This window comes from Equus asinus, chromosome 2, assembly GCF_041296235.1.
Source record: "Equus asinus isolate D_3611 breed Donkey chromosome 2, EquAss-T2T_v2, whole genome shotgun sequence".
NCBI classification, from domain to species: Eukaryota; Metazoa; Chordata; class Mammalia; order Perissodactyla; family Equidae; genus Equus; species Equus asinus.
The window spans coordinates 65,414,039-65,436,529 of NC_091791.1; the positions used below are offsets into that span (position 1 = coordinate 65,414,039).

The 22,491-nt window shown below is 47.9% G+C and overlaps 1 protein-coding gene across 23 annotated transcripts in view; it reads right to left on the reverse strand.

The window, feature by feature from the left end:
* KCNMA1 (potassium calcium-activated channel subfamily M alpha 1) overlaps positions 1-22,491 on the reverse strand; it is a 714,937-nt gene that overhangs the window by 522,676 nt on the left and 169,770 nt on the right. Inside the window, exon 1 of one of the 23 annotated variants that reach the window (XM_070491059.1) lies at positions 19,359-19,520. The exons of the other annotated variants lie outside the window; for them this stretch is intronic. Coding sequence (XP_070347160.1) covers positions 19,359-19,406 — 48 coding nt within the window. The 5' untranslated portion in view covers positions 19,407-19,520. Of the gene's footprint in view, positions 1-19,358; positions 19,521-22,491 lie in introns of those variants that run through there. 23 annotated transcript variants of the gene reach the window in all.

Sequence of the window (22,491 nt, forward strand, 5' to 3'; positions counted from 1 at the left end):
TCCCTCTCTCCCCCAAATTTTCTGAATGTGCAAATCTGGCGTCAATGCACCCAGTATAAATATTGGAGAGTTACTGGGGCAAGCAATGAAATCACGAGAAGAACATACTTTCTTCTGCAAGAGAAGGCAAAGCTTTTCAGCCTTCTCTTCTGATGGAAATCGTCTTTCTCCTCCTGCCTGTTCAGACTAGCCTCCTTCCACAAATACAGACTCGAACCAGAAGGGAACCAAAGACAATTGCTAGAAAATGCAGTTTGCAAAAATGGCCTTAACCTGAATGTCAGGCTTACAAGTGAGTTATTACTGAACTGTTGTTGGTTCTGCCACATTCTCACCTGAGGACCCAGAACCTCCCCTGGACAATCCCCCTAGAGGGAGAAGCCCACCACAACAAAGGTAACACGAAATGGGAAGCTTCTTTTAAATCTCAGAAGTCTCTTCTTAAGAGGATCTAAGAACTGCACTGAGGACAGGGTTCCCTGTCTGAGCAGTGTGGTCATCACCTGAGAACGGCAGCCTGAGAGCCCCTGTGGCCATAACATCTGTGAGTCCAGCCCCTAGAACACATGGAGAAGGGACCACCTTTACGTGGGCTGCTCTGGAAGAATGGTCAGATTCTTGCCTGGATCCCAAGTCTCTGTGTTTCTTCTTCTGAAGCTACTTTTCTGACCGAAAGCTAGACAGAGATCATTTTTACTCAGATTTCTTAGACTTGCTACATCAAAGGTAAGAAGCCAGCCAAGGAGAAGGGACACATGGAGAAGCTTCTGGGGAGACTGGAAATATTCTACGTCTTGACCCAGTTGGTGGTTACACAGATTTTCTCATGATTATTCACTATTTTGTACTTTTATGTTTTATATGCTTTTCTGGATGTTTGTTTTATTTCACTATTTTTAAAAGGACTTTTAAAAATCAATCAGCCAAACTATTCTTAAGGGACCCATCATCATCGCCCACATTTATTAAGTATCTTCTGGCACAGGACAGAAATAACTGCATCACAGCCCTGGACAGTAGGACCAAGAACCAGAAAACTGGTCTTGGGGCACAGCCAGGGGCCAACCACCATCCAGAAGGAGAAAGTTGGAAGCAGAGGTCAAAGGCAATTAAAGTCATAGGATGGATGGAAAGAAACCCAAAGAGGACTTGTTGATACAACAGTCTGCTGTTGGCCCAGGTTGAGGGCTGTGCCTATAAACAAGGTCATGGGGAGGTGGATGTGTTTCATGGTTTGTACCTGCCTTGGGAGGCCATGAAATGAGGGAGGCAGGGCCCTGACCATCAGAGAAAGGGTGAGCCTTCTGCTGCCCTGTTGATCCACTCCTGAGATTTAGTCATAGCCTCAGCACAGCCTGATGGCTGATGGATTAAGGTGGCAAGAACATGGAGCAAACAGCAGTTTGGGTCAAGTTTCCAAACCAGATAGGGAGCCCCAGGACCACCTCTTTGCCCTCCATAAGCCTCTACTTATCACTCATTCCAGCTGTTCCCCTAGTCCCCTAGTCCGTCCCTGCCCATACCTCACACTGTCACAAATCCATCACTGGGCTCGTTAGATTAATTACCTCTCCCCTCCTGTCCAAATCCTACACATTCTTTAAGATACAGTTTAAAAGCTGCCTCTGTCATGAAGTCTCTCCAGATTTCTTAATTAGAATTAACATCTCCCAGTAGTGTTAGCTCAACACTTCCTCTGTGTCCCCTCAGAGTATTACTTGTTCCTCTGGTTATTAGCTCTCATTACATTCAAGGACTATGGACACATCCATCATTCCCCCAGCTAAGAACCTTGAGGTCAGAAACCGGGTCTTATTAATTTTTATATCTATAGAATATATGTACACATTTTATAGAATAAATAAATAAATAAATATTCTTATATCTACGTCTAGCACTGTGCCTAAGGATAGGCAATAGGCATGCAATAAGCAATCAATGTTTATTAATAAATCAGGGTCCAAAAGGATGCAGGCCTAGCACCCAGGCAACAAGATTCTTTTCGTTTTCGAGGAACACATAGGGCCCAGGAGGTTGGGTGAGCATCACAGGGAGCCTTTACACCTCAAATCCACTCACTTCTCTCCATCCCTACCTTCTCTCCCCTGGTTGACTGCTAAGCTTCATAATTATTTGCCGAGTCTCCATTCCTGCTCCAGTCTCCCATCCATTCTCCACACTGAAGCCAGGGAGACCTCACAAAGTTTAGACCACTCATATCATTCCTGTACTGAAACTCTTCAGTGACTCTCCACTGCTCTTAGGGTAAAGTCTAAAATCCTCAACATGGCCTTCAAAGGTGCTCTTGCATGTCTGCCTTTGCCTGGCAGCTGGTCACATATCAAACTACTATTGGCCTCACCTTCCATATGCTCTGCCATACAGGACTTTCTTCCACCCCTTCAATGAGTGATCCTCTTTTCTGACTCATGGATTTGCACATACCATTTCCTTTCCCTGTAAAAACCTTCTCCATTCAGTCACATTGCAGACTTTCTACTCATCCTTAAGATCTGTCACCAGAAAGCCTTTCCTAACACCCCCTCCCCCTCCCCCCCTACCACCACCACCACCATCAGTAAATAAAGCCCTGCAATCATGTGGTCCTTGCACTCCTCCTCCACAACATTCAAGGCACCTGCAAAAACTTGTGCAGCACCTCTTTGCTTCACTAGACCAGGGGTCGGCAGACTATTTCTGTGAAGGGTCAGACAGTAAACATTTTAGGCTCTGTGGGCTATACACCATATGGTCTCTACAGCAACTACTCAACTCTGTCATCGTAGAGCAAAAGTGGCCACAGACAATATGCAAACAAATGAGAGTGGTCACATCCCAATAAAATTTTACTTAGGGACACTGAAATTTGAATTTCATACAATTTTCACATTTCATGAAATAGCCTTCATTTAAAATTTTTTTCAACTATTTAAAAAATGTAAAAACCATTCTTAGCTAACAGGCCATACAAAAACAGATGGCAAGCCAGACTTGGCCCATGGCCTATATTTTGCCAGCTCCTGCACTAGACTGTAAGATCCATGGAGAGAGAAGCTATGTCTTGTTCACTGATGTATTCCCCCAGCACAGGGCCTGGTTCTTAGAAGGCGATTCAAAAAAACGTGGTGACTGTCTTGATATGCAGACTAGAGCAGTATTTCCCAGTGTGTGCTCTGCAGAACACCAGTCCAACGGGATACTCCACACAAAAATGACAGTCTCTTTATCAATGAAATCTGGAAATGCTACTGTTCTCCTTCCTGGAAATTTTCAGCATTCAGTCCATAAAGCATATCAAAAGCTCAGAACTACCCTTCAGTCAAGGAACTTCTTTGACTTAGACCAATACAGTGCTTCCCAAACTCATTTGACCAAGGAACTTTCTACTTTAACCCAAAACATTTACCAATATCCACAGGCAACCCCATTAGAAAGGGCTGCAGTGAGGATAAAAGGCAAGAACTTAGAGGAATGGTTCTCAAACTTTAGCGTGCATCAGAATCACCTGGAAAACTTGTTAAACCAGAGACTGCTGAGCCCTATCCCCAAGTTTCTGATTCAGTAGGTCTGGGATGGGGCCTAAGAATTTACATTTCTCACAAGTTCCCAGCTGATACTGATGCTGCTAGTCTGAGGACCCCTTTGAGAAACACTGAGCTAAAAAACAAGGACCTTCAAGGCTTAAGTCCTCCCCCTGAGGTTTCCTCCTCCTTCCAAGGACCTGATTCCCAGGAAAGCCCCAAGTGGCAGAAGAAACCCTGACCCATCTCTCCAGCATCAGGGCAAGGTACCTGTAATGGGTTGTGTTGTGTCCCCCCAGAAGATATGTATAAGTCCTAACCCTCAGTACCTGAAGGTGACTTTATTTGGAAATAAGGTCTTTGCCAATGTAATCAAGTGTGCCCTTAATCCAATATGACTGGTGTCCTCAGAAGAGGAGGTGAAGGAGAGACACAGGGAGAAGAATTCCATGTGAAGACAGAGACACAGGAAGAAGGCCATGTGGTGGCAGAAGCAGAGAGTGGTGTGACACAGCTGCAAATCAAGGAACTCCAAGGATGGACAGCCAATGCCAGAGGTTAGGAAGAGGCAAGGAAGGATTCTCCCCTCAGTGTCAGAGGAAGCCTGGTCCTGCAGACCCTTTATCTTGGACATCCGGCCTCCAGAATTGTGAAAGAATACATTTCTGTTGTTCTAAGCACCCAGTTTGTAAGATCCTTTCCCCAGACTGAGTGTTTCTCACCATCACAGATACAAAAGTCTCACATATACACACACAATCCTCAAACATTCTAATCTGAGGACAGATGAAGCTCCAGCCAAGCCTTAACCTTGGTGGGTGTTCATGCGAATTTTAAGGGAACGACAGACCCCAGCTCTCTGATCCTTTTCTCATCTCTGCATCAGTGCTAGCTGGTGAGTGTTTGAGCTAGGGTCTCTCTTTGGAAATTAGATTAACTAACTAATGTGATGTTTTGTTGGATTCTTGCCCCAGGGCTGGTTTTGGCAAAAAGCATGTGATTATTTTTCAGTCTAAAAAGAAAGTCAATGAATAAATTAAGGAGATTTGGCTTTTCCCCATCGTGGCTCTACTGGTCCTGCTCTCACCAGGAGACACTCCCAAGGGGCTTCTCAGTGAGAGAGAAAGTTTCTTCTCCTCTGGGTCTGAGCTAGAAACGCCTTCTCTAATTGACATGGAAATGGCTAAACAGGAGATATTTTCGCAGTCTGAGCACCCTCGTTTTAGTCATAAATTATACCCCTCTCCTTTTGGAAAAATAAGGGGTATAATTTTTATTCTCAAAAGAGGCAGACATAGTTATGTGCCCAATACCTTAGGAAGGAGCCAAGAAGAGAATGTGACAGAGCTTGTCATTGCTGATGGAGAGAAAAGAGACACCAAGGGTAGGGAATCTATATTCTCAAGCTCAGAGGCCACAGAATGAAAAATCAAAACCAACCAATTGCCCTCCTTGCCTCTTCAGTCCATGCCAACCAGGCTGGCTACTCACACAGAGTCGGTGTGAACTGAAAACGTTCAGGGGTTTCACAAGTGGGATAAGGCCATGCTTGCTGCCACAGCAGAGCATGATCTTTCAGGATGCCATCTCCATCCCAAGGCCCTTGAAAGATAAGAGAGGAGTCTGATTCTTTGAGATGGGCAGAGCAGAGACCCGCCTCCCAGAAGTTAAGTATTCCCTCCCTCATCCCTTCCAAGGCCAGCATCTAATCTCAAATGCCCAGCCCATCCATGAACAGCACATTAGTCTGTGGCCAGGAGAGGGGACTTTGGAACATCCACGTCTCAGCCTCCCACTCCGGAGTCGAGAATTAAGCTGGTCATAGGGATGGTATGCTCTCATAAGGGATAAACAGTCCTGGGTTTGCAGGGTTTCCTCATTTTATGTTTGTTTATTTTGTAGTAAATGCTAATTTGCTGAGCAGGTAGTAAACCCTTTGAAACCTCAGGTTTCTGAGCTATAAGATAAAAATAATAACAAATGCTTTGCAAGGGGTTTGTGGGGATTTTGTGAGATATTGAATGTGTCTGATTCATTACTGCTCACTTGTCAAGCACTTACTATGTGCCAAGTACGAATCTAAGCAACACACATGAACTCACCCTTTTCATCCTCACAACTATTACTAACACCTCGCATTCTGCAGAGAAGGACTCAGAGGCACAGAAAGGTCAAAGCACTTGCCCATGGACACACAGCCAGTAAGCAACTGAGATAAGCCCAGGCAACCTGGCTGTGGAACCTGTGCTCTCAGCACAGGGATCTGCCACATTCCCATAGGGTACCTCTAGGGTTAGGAAAGAAAGCCTATATTCATTCCTTCATTCAACAACAATTTACCTGTGCACCGCTCACAGAGGGAATGCTCGTAGCAGGTTCTCAGACAATAAAATACGGCCTCTCCTTCCAGGAGTTGAAGATCTATCAGGGCAAATAAAACAAGTGCCCGAAACTAAATAAAAGTAGAATACGACACCAGAGAAGAAGACAGAGCAGGGCAGAGGCCTGTGAAGTGGAAGGAGATGGCCTGTGGGGAGCAGGCTGACTTCACAAAGGAGGGGGGATCTCTGCAGAGCTCAAAGGACAGGCATGGTTCTGACAGATGCACACAGCATGGCTCAGCCTAAATTAGGGCCCCTTTGTTCTTCTTTCTCACAGCAACCCATTTGTTTCCTCTGTCAGACTCTGTATCTGAATTTCACATACATTTGCAGATTTATTTAATGTTGATGTCCCTCACTAGACCATGAGCCCAGAGGGAGAGGCAGTGTGCTACTGTGTTCACCACGGTTCCCCCAGGGCCTGGGTCAGAGCAGGCACATAGGAGATATTTGTTGAATGAATGAATGAATGAGGTAAGTGTTGGAGGGCTGGTGGTTGCTTCCAGAAGGAGTGAATGTTATATGTAAAGACACTGCCCAGATCTACCATCGTAGTAATTCCACATCCTTCATTACCCTTGCCTGAGTTCTCTCCTGTGGGAAGTTCTTCACGACCCTGCAGCCCCGTGTCCCACCCCCAGGCTCCCACTGTGCTCGGTTTAGGCTCGTGAGCAGGTGTCTCCCCAGCCCTGCCTTCTCCTTCCTGTTTGTCCACCATGCTTGGGGGAGGCCGGGGCATCCACTGGCTGTTGAGTGGAAGTCTACTGACGGGGTGTAGCTGAGGGGCCCACCTTCACGCTGACCTCATTTGTTCCCGTCAGTCAGCTGCCAATCAGCCCACACCCACCTGGAAGCATGACAGCAGGACTTCTGCTGAGAATAGAGGCAAAATCCTCAATTCCCCGGTGCTGAGCCAGATGACTAAGAGCCCTAATGATTCCAGCCGTTTTCTAGGACCTTTCTCCAAAGGCAGGAGGGCATTTAAAATGCATGGGCTTCTGCTGGGCTGAGCATCCTGTTTGGAAGCCTCTTATCACAGCACTGCAAATAGGGACCTGCGTCTGTCACAGGCTCTCTGTCCAGGCAGGGCCTTAGCTTCTGAGATTGAGAGAGGATGAACCAGGCATGAGGCAGAGTGGGCTGTTGACACATCTCAGACCTCGGCGCTACAAGGCCATCTGGGGGGCCGAACAACCAGGGGAGCCATCAGGAAACCAGGTCTCCATAGCGGACGTCTGAATGCTCCCTCAGGGTGGGCCTGGGGCACTCTGCAGAACCCATGGGCTTCAAAACCCTCCCTCTGCCCCATGGAGAGGCCAACACCCTTTCTCAGGACCGGGAAAAGACCAAAGTGGCCACATCTTCAAAGGAAGCCGTGGCGGCAGGCCAAGGACAGAATGAATCCTCTGGTTCAAGAGCACAGCCTTCAGAGCCAGACCCACCGGGGGTCTAGGGACTGACTCGGCCCCTTTAAACATTCATTTCTCATCTGTAAAATGGGCATAATGATTCCCACTTCACTGGACATATGTGGAAGACTGCATAGTGTCTGAAATATATTTATACTAAGAGTTGTTATGGATGATCATGATAGGAAGAAGAATAAGAAATGGAGTAATCTTCAAGACCTGCTTCAAGTCTTGCCTTGGTAAAGCTGTCTCTTAGGCACTCAAATAAAGCTCCTATAACTCACTCTTATATAACAAACGCAAATCTATGGTGGCTCTGTGCCAGGCATTGTTCTCAGCATTCTGTAAATACTAACTCGATCCTCATAACAACTTTATGCAGTGTGTACCATTATTATGCCCATTTTAGACATGAGGAAACTGAGGCACAGAGAAGTTAGGTGATCTACCCAAGGTCACAGAGCTATAAGAAGTTGAAGTGAGCTGAGATTTAAACCCAGGCAGGCTGCTCTGGAGTTCCTGCTCTTAACCACGGCTACGTTGCACTGCTCAATTATTATTCTTGCAGTTGTTGCCCGGCTACATCCTGTCGTCTTGGGCAGAGCTGCTCTCTCTAACTGGAAACGAGGAGCTTAAGGACTGGCAGAGGCCTCCTCTCTAACGTCTCTGAAGCGCCCAAAGCCCCTCACAGAGTCCAGCATGGAGTGGACTCTCAGCCAACCCTTGCTGACCGACCTACCAAGACCTGCTGTGCCCTCTGCCTCCTTCAACCCACACCCTAGCAGAGATTCAAAGAGCAACACTACATGCCTCTCTTGGGAGAGTCTGCTGCCTGCCCATCTTCCCTCTAGGGCTGTGCTTTCAAACTTGTGACCTTCACCGAAAGTAAGAAATATGTATTACATCATGACGCATACACATCTAGTATATAAGTAATGACAACAAGGGACTACCTACGAAACAATACCTAACCTTATTACAACAGACATACTTTCATATCTTCTTTTTTTTAGCATTGGTTGTGACCCACTAAATTGATTTTATAATCCACTTATTCGTTGCGGCTACAGCCTAAAAAAATTCTTCTTAGAGGAGTTGAGCTCTAACATGGTCGTACAATTTCTGGGTGTAGTGCATAGCTGTCCTTCCCAAGGAGGAGCTAGACAGCCTTGCCTACTACTGCATGTGAGCATCAGGGGCTGTCACGGCCCAGACGGTCACTCAGACCCTCCTCCAGAGCCCCGAGCCAGGCTCAAGCCTGAGGCCACGGAGACCGGGTACAAGCTGGGAGCTAAGGACCCAGATTCAAGTCAGCACTCATGGGAGGCACAGAATTAAGATCATGGCTTTAGAGTCTGCTGGAAATGAGTTCAAATCCTGGCTCTGCTAGTTACTAATTTGAGTGGGTTCTTAACCTCCCATGAGCCTCCATTCCCTCACCTGGAAATGGGAGTTGTTAATATCCACCACAGAGGGTATCGGTGAGAATTAGCTGAGACACAGAAAACAGTAGGCAAACTGCCAGGGCTGCACTGGTGCTGACTGGTGGTGGTGGAGGTCTTTGATGTCCCCTCTTAAGCCTGACCAAAACCTTACAAGAGCCTTCCCACCTCTTCTCTATGTCTCCATATTTACAGATTCTGCAACCTGCAGAAGAAATAGCAGCACTCCCTAGCCCGTGGTTAACACTCCATAATATCTGAACCAATTAAGCTGGAGCCTGGAGTTGCACCCAATAAGTCATCCATCACTGAGTGCCCTTTTGAAAAAGGTGTTTCAGACAATCCCCTCCAGGGCCAGTGGCCAAGAATGTTTGTTGCATAAATTTCAGCATTCTCATCTGATATCTCTGGACAAAGAACACTGCTCCCCTCTCTACAGATGGGAAAGACAGAGATGGAAAATCCCAACATGGTTTCCCCAAGGGCCTCCTAAGTCACTATTGGTGACAGAGCTGGGCTTGCTGAGCCTGCTGATCATTGCGTACGCTGCCTTCCAAAGGAGAAGCAAGTTTCTCAGTAAACGGCTCATATCCCTAAAGATAATGAGGCTCCCTGTGATGAGAATAAGCACAGGATTGATGGGGTGGAGGCTGGGCAGGAAGTGAGTTTCCATCTTGGGTTGGACTGTTCCCCTGACCCCATGGAGGCAGAGAATCCTTAGAGAGATCGTACCTCTGAAGCTTAGAGAAGGAAGGGAAGCTAACAAAGAGTGTACCCCGAGATGTGGGAGGCTGATGTGCCTGAAGCTGTCCATAGGAAAATGCATTTCTGTGAGAGGCTAATTAGTCATGACAGTACCTTGTTCGCATAAAATTGCACCGATCCCCTTCAGGTCTCTGTGGGTCAGCCTGTGATGGAATTTCCATTACATGTTGTGTTTTGGTTACTGGAGAAAAATTTACGTTTGTGGAAGGTGAGGGGTGGGGGCATCAACAGGAAGCATGAAAAGCTGGAATACCTTGAGCATCCACAAAAACCATCTGTGATTCTAAAACTTCATAAAGATGATGAATCTCTGTGAGCTAGAGATTCTTCTTGAGTCCCAGCTCCATCTGTGGGAATGGCTCCTGGCCGGCTGTGGGCTTTGAAATCCAAGGTTCTTAGGCAACAGAGCAAAGTGAGCTCCCCTAGCTTGGCCACTGAGGGTGGAAACAAGACCTAGGAAAGTGAGACTTCGTGTTCTTCCCACCTAGATACTAGTCCTTGAACTGCCAGAAAGCCAGGACCATGGCTCCTGAATATATGGATCTACAGATACATGGCTCTTGAGCCAAGAGTATGCAAGTATCTACAAGGAGGAGGCAGAATGGCCTCACCTCTCCCGCTTTCTTGAGAGAAACGACGTTCAAGGACCAGAGATCCCTCAAGGTGGACTGCTGTGCCAAGTGGAGGAGTGTCACCAAACCACCCAATCCCCCAAGTGTTAGAGCTGGAAAGAGGGTGGGGGCTTCAGGGACCACTTCATCCAGGGTCTCTCAATCTTGGCACTGTTGACATTTTGGCTGGATAAACCTTTGCTGTGGGCCTCTGTCCTGTGCATTGTAGGATGGTTAGCAGCATCCCCAACCTCTATTCACTGGATGCTAATAGCAGCAGCTCCCCTCCCCAGTTGTGATAACTAAGATGTCTCCAGACATTGCCAAATGTCCCCTAGGGGGCAAAATTGACACCAATTGAGAACCACTGCTCTAGACTATCAATTCTCAAAGTAGATGACAAGGAACATTAGTTCAGTAAGCTCCTCTACAACACAGGTATTCCACGGTCAACTAAGTTTGGGAATCACTGCATACTGTAACCCCTGTGATGATTCCCCATATTAGTATATGAAAGGCCCTGAAAAGTTTTGCAGTAAGAAGAAACCTGTTTAATAATTTTGGTTAACCTAGTATTTTGCAAATTTTCTCAAACAAAATCCCTTTACTATCTATTTACCTCTTTCAGAGCTAATGTTCAAAAGAATACATTGTGAGATTTTCATATATGTGTGTGCATGCACAAAATACCAGGCAACCCAGCCTCTCCATTGACCAGATGAACTGAAGCAATAAGCCAATCATGTTTCTAAGTCCTGTTAACAGATGTGTGGGAAGCCATGTCTAGAAGCCTGGTGTCCTGATTCCCAGTCTACTTCTTGCTGTACAAATTATTTGGATGTTATCCACAACAAAAGAGAAATCCATCCTCCCACAGCCATGCCACAATTTGGTTCCAGCACCATCCAGAACATTCACCAGGGAAGCTAAAGCTAGTGAACTATCAGCATGAATATTCCCCAGGAGAGCCAACAAAGCAGGTGCTTTCTGCAAGCAGTCAAGGAGGAGCTCACAATGGGGACACTCATAACCACGGGAGGATGCAGAGAGGTGCCGTTCACTCAACGTTACGTCCATGCACACCTCACCAGCCTACCTCAGCGCAGTTCCTGCCACAGTCACTCAACCTAACTCATCTTGCTATGGATACAATGCACCTTTGTATCGTGGCTGGCACAAAGTGGGCCTCAGTGAAGTTTGGTGGAAGGAATATGTCAGCCAACAAAGTCTGAGGCCTTGACTATCAACATGCCTTGATTAAAATTCACAGATCATCCCTAACACAACAAAGCCCTTCCACTCCTCTCTGTCTTCTTCCCAATTTTCTTGGGTCACATTCCACCCTGGTCTTTCAAGGCTGCAGAGAACCACTATCTTTAGGGACAGCAGCTGCCCCTTCCCTCAAAGTGTCCACTGTCCATCTCTGCACTTGCACCAGTTCCTAGAGATAAAAGATTAATTTCCAGCTCAGATCAGCTAGTCCCATGTCTCTCCTGAAAGCAGCATATCAAGGCACCAGTTTCCTGTTACTCTAGGCCAGACCACACGCAGTGACTGATCATTTGCTTACCTGAAGGTCTCAGTTGTCGAGACCAAGCGCTGAAGGGGCCAGAGACTCGCTCCCATTCTCAGATTGCAAAACTATCAAAATATTCTCAAGAGGGAAACTGTTCATGGTGTGACAATCTACAATCTTGCATGAGGATTAAAATATAATCGTATCTCGAGGCCCCTGGTATGCCAGAGACACTCTTTCGGCCCTGGGGAGCAGAAGAGGATCCTAGGGATTGCATCAGGCCCTTTGTGACTATCGAAGCAGAAGGGCATAAGGACCTGGGGATGAGGAAGGTTCTGAGCTGGAGGGCAGGCCTGGGACCCCTCTCCTAGTTTACTTTGGCTCCAGCCAGTCTGAAGAATACAGAGGTGACCACAGGCCACTGAGCGGAAGCTGAGGGCTCGGCCTCAGGGTAGCTGCAGCCAACAGGTGTCTCAATAGCTACAATATGAATGTAGCAGCTTCTGCTGGATATTTGCAGCCTCCCCTTGGAGTCTGTGCAATTAGAAAACTAAGCAAGGGGCTCCGAGGCTGGGACCCTCAGGACTGGAAAAACTCTCACATGTGCAGGATTCCAGACTCAGAGAGCCACATTTTCACTCTTCCTTTCTCCTTCTCTTTCCCCTTGCTGGCACATTTGGGTTACTGGGGTAGGATGATACTTAAGGAGAGGCCAAAGAGACTTTGCCTCCTTGAGGCTTATTTATTGCTTTGCACAAAACACACAATCACCAAGTGTTGTTTCATTCAACCAGCCCATTTTATTGGCACTATTCTAGGCATCTGGCATATGGTGGTGAACAAGACAGAGAAGGCCCTGCTCATTTGTTGATCTTATTCTCTTACGATGCCTTTCTCATAAAATCCATGTAGAACAAGGAGTTGTCCTCATTTTACTTCCTCATTTCACAACTGTGGGACTCAAGTACAGCCATTCAGTGTCAGACTCATGGAACTTTAAAATGGGAAGGGGCCTTGGAGATTAGCTTTGGCGTCACTGTCACACCTAGGAGCAGACTGACATCCAGAAATAACAAGACTCACTCATCTGGCCCAAACCCCTTCAACAGCCAGTGAGAAAACGGGGTCCCAGGAAAATGAAAGGCCCCAGGTATCAGCACACCGGGAAGTGGCGTCGAGCCAGGCCCAGAAGGCAGAGAACTCAAAGACCCTCACTTTCAACCCAGCACTCTCCTTACACAGTCATTTAAAGCCGGGACATTCTGGTACAACTTAAAAGACAAAGGCTTAAACTTTCAACTTTTTTAAATTATCAAGCAAGATGCAAAACTGACTTTGCCCTCCTCTACCTGGGTGGGAGAGACTTACAGAGGGACCAGGGGTGGGATGGGGAGAAAGGTGTGGGTCAAGAATGGTGGGTGTGAGGTAAGGGAGTGAGCGAGGGCCATGGAGGGGTCAAGGTCAGGGATGGAGCAGGGTCAGGGGTGAGGAAAGATCACCAAAGTCTGTTCAGAGTAAGAAAGAAGAAATGACTCCATATCTCAGAATTGAGAAACGTCAGGGGCTCAGGAATCAGGCAACGATCATGACATCTGCTTTAATTTTTCACAAAAAAGTCATTTCATTTTTTGACAGATCATTTTGTCATCACCAATCCACATGGTGGCACCAGGCCTGTGTGTATCAAAATGTCCTAATCATCCCAAGCCTGGATCCCAGGCTACAAAGGTAACTGCGATGCAATCAGAGCCACATCTGGGCCACAGAATGCCTCCCCTTTGAGGAGCTCAGCTAAACTTTACGGCACCAACATGCCGTCACCTCAAAGATATCCCTCCCTTGCCCAACACAGGACTTTTATCCCCACCATGCCCAGTTAGCTTCCAGCTTCCTTCTGCTTTCCCAACCGTACAACCATAGCACCTGCCTCTTTGAAGTAACACACAAAGGCTAGCCTCAGAGCTGCACGGATCACTGAGGGGGTGGGGCGGAGGCTTAAGCACACTCTCTGACATCTGCAGCAGGGCCTGTCTCTCACCTTCAGAGCCATTTTCCCCACGGAAGAACCAACTGCTGGGAAATTGGACTGCACTGGAACAAGTATCCTTCCTGCCATGTTGGGGGAGAATGACAGGCTCCTGGGGAAGGATCATGGTTCTGGACAGTGTGGAAGAGAGCTGGAGGTGACCAGAACCAGGAGATATGGTGTTCTGGAGAAGCAGCCATTACCGAGAACCCCCTCCCCATACCTCGAGATGGCAGCATAGCCCTTACCTCAGTGAGAGCCCGACCTGATTGTGTGACGAGTGTTTGGGATCATTATGAATCTAGTGTTAATTCTTTCACATAAAGACATTCCACATTCAACACAGCATCTACCAGTATCCTCATAGCCCCGAGAGCCTGACGCGTGTTGGCTCTCACTCTCGGATCCTCAGGCCCAGCACAAAGCTGCTGAAAAGCAGGTGGCTCATAGATATGTGAGTTAAAAAGATGAACAATAATATGCCGAGGTCCCTGTGCAGGGTGCAGGATGACAAGGATGAAAAAGATGCTACCCCAACTTCAATGAACTTTCTGGCTGGTGGAAGTTGCCCCGATGTTATTTGTCAATGGTGAGGTCACAAATGGAGTCAAGGTCAGCTGCTCTTGGACTAATCCAGAAGAAGGACTCAAGCAGTGGCTCCTAAAGGTGCTGTTCACACACCCCATCACAGCCTCTGCCCTATCTGCATGCCACCTACACTTTTAACTACTGAAGCTTTTTCCTTAAGCAGACTCGTATTTTTTTAATTAAGTAGAGATATTTTTTTCTTCTTCTCCCCAAAGCCCCCTAGTACATAGTTGTATATGCCAGTTGTAGGTCCTTCTGGTTCTGCTGTGTGGGACGCCACCTCAGCACGGCCTGATGAGCAGTGCTAGGTCTGCGCCCAGGATCTGAACCTGCAAACCCTGGGCCGCCAAAGCGGATGCACAAACTTAACCACTCTGTCCTGGAGCCCGCCCCAAGTAGATATATTTTAATGAAACCCTGTAACACTACCATATGTGAAAAACTGGTATTACTTGTGAAAAAACCAGAAGATAACTTTCAAAATAAACAATGCAAAACAAAACCGGGTCACAAAATTCCAGCAGGCTGTCACTGCTGGCAAAGGCTCCTGGCAGGAGGCTGGCTGTGCCTTCGTTCAAAAGGGACACAGGCAAGCGAGCATTGCGAGGTGTTCAAAACACCAAACGGAAACTTTCTCCTTGAGATAGTTGGGAGGACTAGAAGAAAACTAAAAAGGGACTCTCTTCCTCCTGGTGATTCCAAGGCTTGTCCATATATCACCGGAAGGGCCCTGGCATATTTCCCATGGGGTGCTTCTCGCACGCAGGGAAACCCTAAAGCCTAAACAAACTCTAAGTTTCTGTCCATGGCCAGATTCTCTAACGTGGTAAGTACACGACCAAATGTCTGAGAAATCAGGCACCAGGAAGACAGACAATGCTCACACAACACTGGGCTGCTGCATGAATTAGGTTTCCAAATTTTCCAGCCCCTCCAGGGTTAAATATATCCACGGTCTTCAGGTTACAAATGAGCACACAAAAGACCAGCGAGGAGAGGGACTTGCTCAGTTCACCGGCTGGCAGTGACAGGGCGAAGAGTTCTCAGTCTTTGACTGTACCACGGGACCCAGAACCCTGAAGAGGAGGAGGGTTTTTAAAATGCTTTCGTTCCCCATCTTAGACCATGAGTGGAATTCAGACAAATGACACCCAAAAAGTGGAGGCAGTGAAGCAGTCTCGGCAGGTGCAGACGTGTCTGAATCGGGAGGGGAAGATGAAACGGGATCCCCAGATGTTCCTAAGAGCGGCCGTAGGTGGCTTGTACAACAGGCCCAATCCAAGCCCCTTCCTAAGGAAATCAAGACCCAAGCACAGCCGGCCTCCATGGGTCACGGGCCCTGGCCCTGCTTCTCAGTGGAGACCCAGCGGGGACTGAGTCCCAGAATCCCAGCTAGAGCTTAACAGGTTAAACTAGAGGCTTAGAAAGTTCAAAACTTAAATTGGAGTTGACTATTTACATTACAAGAAGATTCTTCACTCTCCAAAAGCAATCCTTTGTAGTCTGAGCTTCCCTGGAACACTTAAGTGTTTGTTAACAGCTTATTAACTCCTTGGCAGTTTCACAAGCTCTAAAGAAAAGTTTTCGGGAAAGGAAGAAGGAGGGGACTGCTATCCCTGCTCTGCTATTTGCCAGGCTTTCTGCTCAGGGCTTTACACACAGCATCTCATTCGACTAATGCGCCAAGCGTGGTTAGGAGTGATCACCTCCATTTTACAGAGAAGGAAACTGAACATAGAGAAGTAAAGTAACGTACCCAAGGTCACACAGCTACTACGGCACCAAAAGCATGGGCTGTTTCCAGCAGCACAGGGCATGGCCTTCCCAGGGAAGTGCCATTTGCATTTTGTTATCACATGTACTGAAATATGCCCCTCTGGCACACAATTCAATAACTGTCTAAAATGAACATACGTAAGTGCTAAGAAAGCCATATGCAGTAAAGATGACTATATAGAGCTTAAAACTTACTACAGGTCAGAGGCACCAAAAGAAAATTATCTGAATGTACCAGGCTAGAAAGTGAGGGGGTTCCTGGTGCCTAAAACTATTCCAGTCCTATTTCTTTACACACACACACACATACACACCATCCTTCAGCCAAAATGCTCCACTTGAGTGGATGGAAGAGTAAGGGCTAAGGAGGCATTTCCAGCTTCTCCCTGCTGCCTAGCTTTCCCCTTGGCCTTGCAGCATGTGGAACTTATGTGGCCGCCAGACGGCAGAGCAAAGAGCTCCAAGAGTGAGCCAGGGCTGCTTTCTGAGTGGGATCTGGCGACTGCATCCTCCTTCAGGAGATAAACTCTGGACAGAGGGTGGAAGCATCATGTTACCCAGAGGTTATCAGGTGGGAAGGATGGAAGGAAAGGGAAAGAAAGGACGGGAAGGCAGGAAGTGCCGTTAAAATATACTGTCATTGGCACAGGATAAAAATAAGAATAGTTTTTTCAGGGATTTAAAGTATTTTTAAAAATGAAAGATAGGGACAGCTGTCGTGCTATGCTGGTGGAATTATGACTGATTTTTTAAATGTCTTTTAAAGTGCTTATTCTATAGTTTTTACAACAGGTAAGAATTTGGAGTGAAAAGGTATAAGAGCTGCCCTCAATAGGGCAGCACATGAAAAGAAAGGCCTTGTGGCCCCTGGAGCACTGCAATCTCAGCCCTGCCACCTTAGGCCCTCTGCTACTTCCTGCTGTGTGACCTTCAGAAACCCTCCTACCCTCTCTGAGTCAGAGCTTTCTCATCTGTACAAATGACTCTACACCAGATGAAAAGAACAAGCAGGTCTAGCCTGTGTACTGCGTCCAAGGTGGTGGGCTGTGGCCGGGTGGAGAGGAAGTGGGCATATAAGGATCTTGGCAAACACTATCAAGCCCTGTTCTAAGCCCTTTCTTTGCACATATTAACTCACTGAATCCTTACAACTCTAAGAGATGGGTGCAATTTTTATCCACAGTTTATAGCTGGGGAAACTGAGGCACAAAGAAGTTAAAACTTTCCTAAGATTCCACGGTTAGTAAAAGGCAGAGCGAGGATGAGACGCGTCAGCAGGCTCTGGAGACCGCGTGGGCGACCACCACACATCACTGCCCACTGGAGAAGCAAGGACCCTGTCTCTGTTCTCCAGCAGACTCAGTCCAGCTGAGGTGGCAGGACAAACATGAAGACTAAATGCTGATGAAATATTTAAATAACTCTTTGAGATAATAGTGGGGAAAATACTGCCAGGCAGAACATGATTAATTGCCAAATGAAAGCGCTCAGACAGAATTGCTCTAAAGGTCCAGCAAAAAAAAAAGACATCATTCTGAGATTGTAGGAAGCCCAGGAGATTGAATGCGAACTGGATTTTGCAGGGTGAGCAGGATTTGAACAGGCAAAGAGGAAGTGAGAGAGCATTCCAGGGAGAGTCAAACTTCTAAGAGGCAGCCCCCGTATCCGGAAGGGTGGGGCGGCCTGAGTGACTGAAGATGGCCTAGGAGAGTAGGGTACAGAGCTGGAAAGGTGGGCTGAGCCCAAGCCTCAGCGGCCTTGGACACTAGTTTAAGGAGTTGGATCTTTACCCTCTAAGTAATAGTGAGCCATGGAGGGATTGGAGTGAGGGTAGAGAAGTCTTATGATATACTGGATGCACTAGAGGGTGGCAAGGAGAGAATATGATGAACTATCACAGGAGTTGGCCAAGAAGCCCTTGGTTCTTGACAAAAGCAAACAAGAAGTTATGGTCATGGTACACCTCAGAAACCGACCAAGAAAGGGGACACCTGGAGTCTTCAGCTGGGCTTCTTCCTATGGCTGTTTAGAATTTAGCACACTGTGTCACCAGGGAAGCAAGTAAATATGATCCAAAGAGCCCTCCAGGGTCATATCCAGCGAGCAGAATTTTTTTTTTTAAATGCTATTTTTAATCCTTCTGTTGATCAAAAACACACTGGGAAGAAATGAAGCATGAACATCAACAAGAGGCTCTCCAAACTCTCCTCTCTCCTCCTATTAGCCACTTGGTGACCCTGCAGACTCACCATATGGCCCACCAGCCGGGTGGCCCCTACTGATCCTGGACAGGTTGATCTGCTTAATTATTTGGTGGCTGTAAATAGAAGTGTTGGACAATAGGCTGAGATTTTTTTCTGTCTTGCAAACAAAGATAGGGTCCCCAGGTGGCAGAATGAGGAACATGGGGGTTTCACTCACTTGATCCAGGCCACTGTAGCCTAAGGAAAGCTTCAGAAACTCCCTGGGTCTATGGGGACCACCCTTCTCCCACCTGAGCCAGCAGTGGAGACTGCTTGGCCACTCACAGTTCTTAGAGGCGGGTGGGGGTCAGGAAAGTGATCGGCCAGGAGACGGGAAAGGTCCATTTGCTTTGAGTGTCTCCTTGCTCACGGAGTCAAGACCTAGCTCCAGCCACCCAAGGCCTTTCCTACCTGACCACCCACTGTGTCCCTGTGCAGCCATCACTCCCACCCCACCATATTCCCAGGCTATACCAGCCACCCCAAGGGGTCGATTCTCCTGACCTAGAACCGGGAGGTGAGTTAAATGAACATCCAAGGGCAGGAGCACCAGTCCTAGATTCCCCATGACTGCAAAAGGAAGCCTGGAACCGAGGGCTCCTCTCCCCATGCCACCTGGACATATGCCACCTCTCCAACTCCATCACTGCTGTCACTCCTGCCCCACTGGTGTCCTCACCCTCCCAGATGGGATTTTTGCACCCTACACGTTAGCCCTCTCTTGCCCCGGCTCCTATGCTGCCCTCCAGGCCCTGCAACCCCAGTGGGGACCCAGGTTTGACGTCAGATGAGCCTGGCCTTGCCTTCTGGATCTGCTACTTTACCAGTTGTAAGACCTTGCGCAAGTGCCTTAGTCACTCAGTGCCTTAGTTTCCTCAACTATCCAATGGGCACAATAAAGGTACTGACCTCCTGGGATTGCTGACGAGGACCAGTGAGAGAGAAATCTCTCCTGGAGCCTGGCACATGGCAATGCTCCCTAAAGAGTGTCACTGGCAGCTTTTATCTACATCTGGCCCCGACTCCCCATGTGCACTGGACTTAGTATGCAAGTGGCTGGTTTCTCCCCCTCCCGCTTACCTCTTCAGCCCCCAGCGGAAGGCAAGGTGGCAACAGGAGTCTGCACATTCGACTTCTGTACTTGGGGCTGCTGATCCTGTTCAGTGTGAATCTGAATACATTTCCCTAAGTGTCTGACACCTGCTGTTTACCCTGTCATCTTTCCTCCTCCCATCCTGGCTCAGGAGTCCTCGCTCTGCACAGGTCACCAAGGTGCAGGGAGAGCCCTCCTTCCTGGCATGTGTTTGCTTTTCAGCTAATGTGTTGACCCAGCAACACAGATACCATGGTGATGGCCCGAGATCACCCAGGATGCAGGAGCGGATGGGTACACACATACAGATGGGCAACTGGGTGAGAGAAAAGCCCCTGGGGAACACCAGTCTCCCACTGAGAGGCCAGACTGTCTCCTCATGCATGTTCTCCCATAGGAAAATTCTTCTCAGTGGTCCCAGCAGGCTTCTGGGATGCTCCAGCCGACAGGGGCTGCCACAGACACCTGCATCCTTTGGATCCATCACTAAATCCCCTCATGGGCATTTTCAGAGTCACTTATTGGTGGTGGTCATGGCTTGCAAAATCCTTCTTAGGGGAGTTCATCTAGGCTGGGCTTCATGGGGGCCATGGAGGACAGGATGAGATAACTGCCCAATGGAGAGAATGACAGTCCTCATGAAGTGCAGAGACCTCAGCACACAAGGAATCAGGCCTGCCTGGCCCTGCATTGGCTCTCAGGTGGAACATGAAGGGATCAGCCTTTGGAATCAGAGACCAAGGTCAAATCTTAGCTATGCCACTTCCTAGCTAGGTGAACGTTGGTGATCCATTTAATTTTCTGAGCCTCAATCTCCTCATCTGAGAAATGGGGATTAAAAAATGCCTCCCACAAAGGGCTGTTTTGAGAATACAAGGATATAATTTAGAAAGGTGGTAAGCACATAGTAGGAACTTGCTTAATGGGGCTGAGACTTCCAAGCATATGGAATTATTGTGGTGAGTTGTCTAGACTCCTTCTGCTCTGGCAAAGACTCAGTCCTGAGAATCACCCAGTATTTCACCAGAGTAAATTCTCCAAGGATGAGCAGCAGCGAAGAGAAAGAGACCTTTTCTCCCTCTTCTTCAAAAGCTGCAGGCAGCCAGATGAAGTATGGTGTAGGGGGCCAAGCAGACAGATCCTTAAATAGTAACTAATGACTTTGATTGAAATTAATAATGAAACAGCACTGTAAGCTTAATTTGCCACATGGCAATTACATTCACCATCCCATTAGCTGGTTCTCGAGATGTAAAATGCCACGTGAAATGCCTCAGTTGTCTCCAGGTTTAGGGGGAGGCTGCCCCAGGGAGGCTATCAGCCTTAGTGTTCCCAACCACTCTAGAGGTTATCCTGGTGCCTCCCAGGCATTCCCAAATGCCCGAGGACACCCTGCCCCAGTGAGCGCTGCGGAGCCTGGAGGGGCAGCTGGGCAGCCTGTCTAAAGGTGAAGGCTCCCCCGAGCAAGGGAAAAACACACCTCAAGAATTCCTGACCCCCTGCGGTGGTCGCCATGGTTGGGGCCTTGCAAAGCCTTGCTGGATGGCACAGGGAATTCCCCACTGGGGCTGTGAGCAAGGGTGTCACTGTCACTGTTACTCCCCAGGCCGGGGCGGCACATGGAGAACTAAAGAGGCCCCATGCCGCACAGTGACATCTGGTTCCTATAGCAACCCAACTACAGCTGCGGAACACCTACGAGATGCCCAAAGCTTGCCCCAGATAGGCCCAAATGCTGGAATCCCAACAGCAAAAACCAGCCAGCAGTATTTAGAGATGGAAAACAAGCTTTGCTCAGGTTCAGAAAACCCAGGGAAGCCACAAGAAAAAAATGTGGCTAGTATGTCAGCTTTCTATCACGGCAAGTTCCAAGAATATCTCGTGTGCTGAGCTGACGCAAGCCCCATTTAAAGGGAAACAACCCATTCAGGATCTTCCACAGAAAGATTCCCTCTCTCTCTCTCTCTCTCTCTTTCTCTCTCTCTCCCTCTCTCTCTCTCTCATAGATACACACACAATGCTAGCACATACGGGAAAATAAAAAGATATAAATGTCCCTACGGTTGATTTGTAGATCAGAAAAATATAAACGAATGACCAATTTCAACAAGATCCTTTAATGAAAATTCCTAATTAACTTTACCTTCTGACACTTCTATTACTATACTTATAAGTAATTGCTATTTTTAGGTATGCAATATTCCTAATAGAACTCAGTAGTGAGTGGGCAGGAGGGACCTGAAACCCAAACTCCACACCAGGTACAAGCGAGCAGAATTAGCAGCCAAGCGGTCTGGCTTCTTGACTGTTGATACGGATAACTCAGGAAACTCAGTCACACAGGGCTGCACTGGGACCTGCTTACTATCCACAGATGTCACCACAGTCATCAGTTAAGGCCAAGGGAGGTTAGCCACAAACAGGCCAAGGGGCCACTCTATCTCTCCTCCTTTGTCAAAGCCTAAAATACCACCACAACACCCAAGCCAGGGCCTCTGAGGACAGTCAGGAGGAAATCCTACTTCATGCAATGAGGACTCACGGTGTGGCCCTTGTCGGTCACGTGATAGCATGGGCTAGAGAGCCAGAGGAAGGCAGGAGGCTGGGAGAGGAACAGGGAGCATGTGAGAGGAAGGCACTGAGTGGGGAAGGCAGGTGCCAGGAGGGAGCTGGCTGGACCTGGTAACCTGCCTCCTTGGGATATGACTTCTGTTTCCATGTTCTTTTCTTTGATGCCTCAAGCACCTGGCTAAGGAGATTCCCAGACCACCAGTGAAGCTGAACAGAGTCACTGCCTACAAAATTCCCTTCAGCTCGGGGGCTTTCTCAGGAATCAAAACAGACAAGCCATCAGGCCAAAGACCAGTCTTTCTTCATCTGAGGGGCTATGAGATGCCCAGCAATCTGGCTGTCTGGCAGGCAGCTTCACCCAGATGTGGGTCAGAGGGCGAGGGCAGCCCTACCAAGCTTGGGAGTTGGAGAGTTCTATCCAGATCCCCTGTGCCCACCTCAGAAGAGCCTGTGAACTGAAATGGGTGCCCAGGTTCAATGAGATTCTCAAGGCCCTGGTCAGCTGCCCCAGGGGTCACTGCCACCTCTATGAAGGATGAGCCCTGAAAA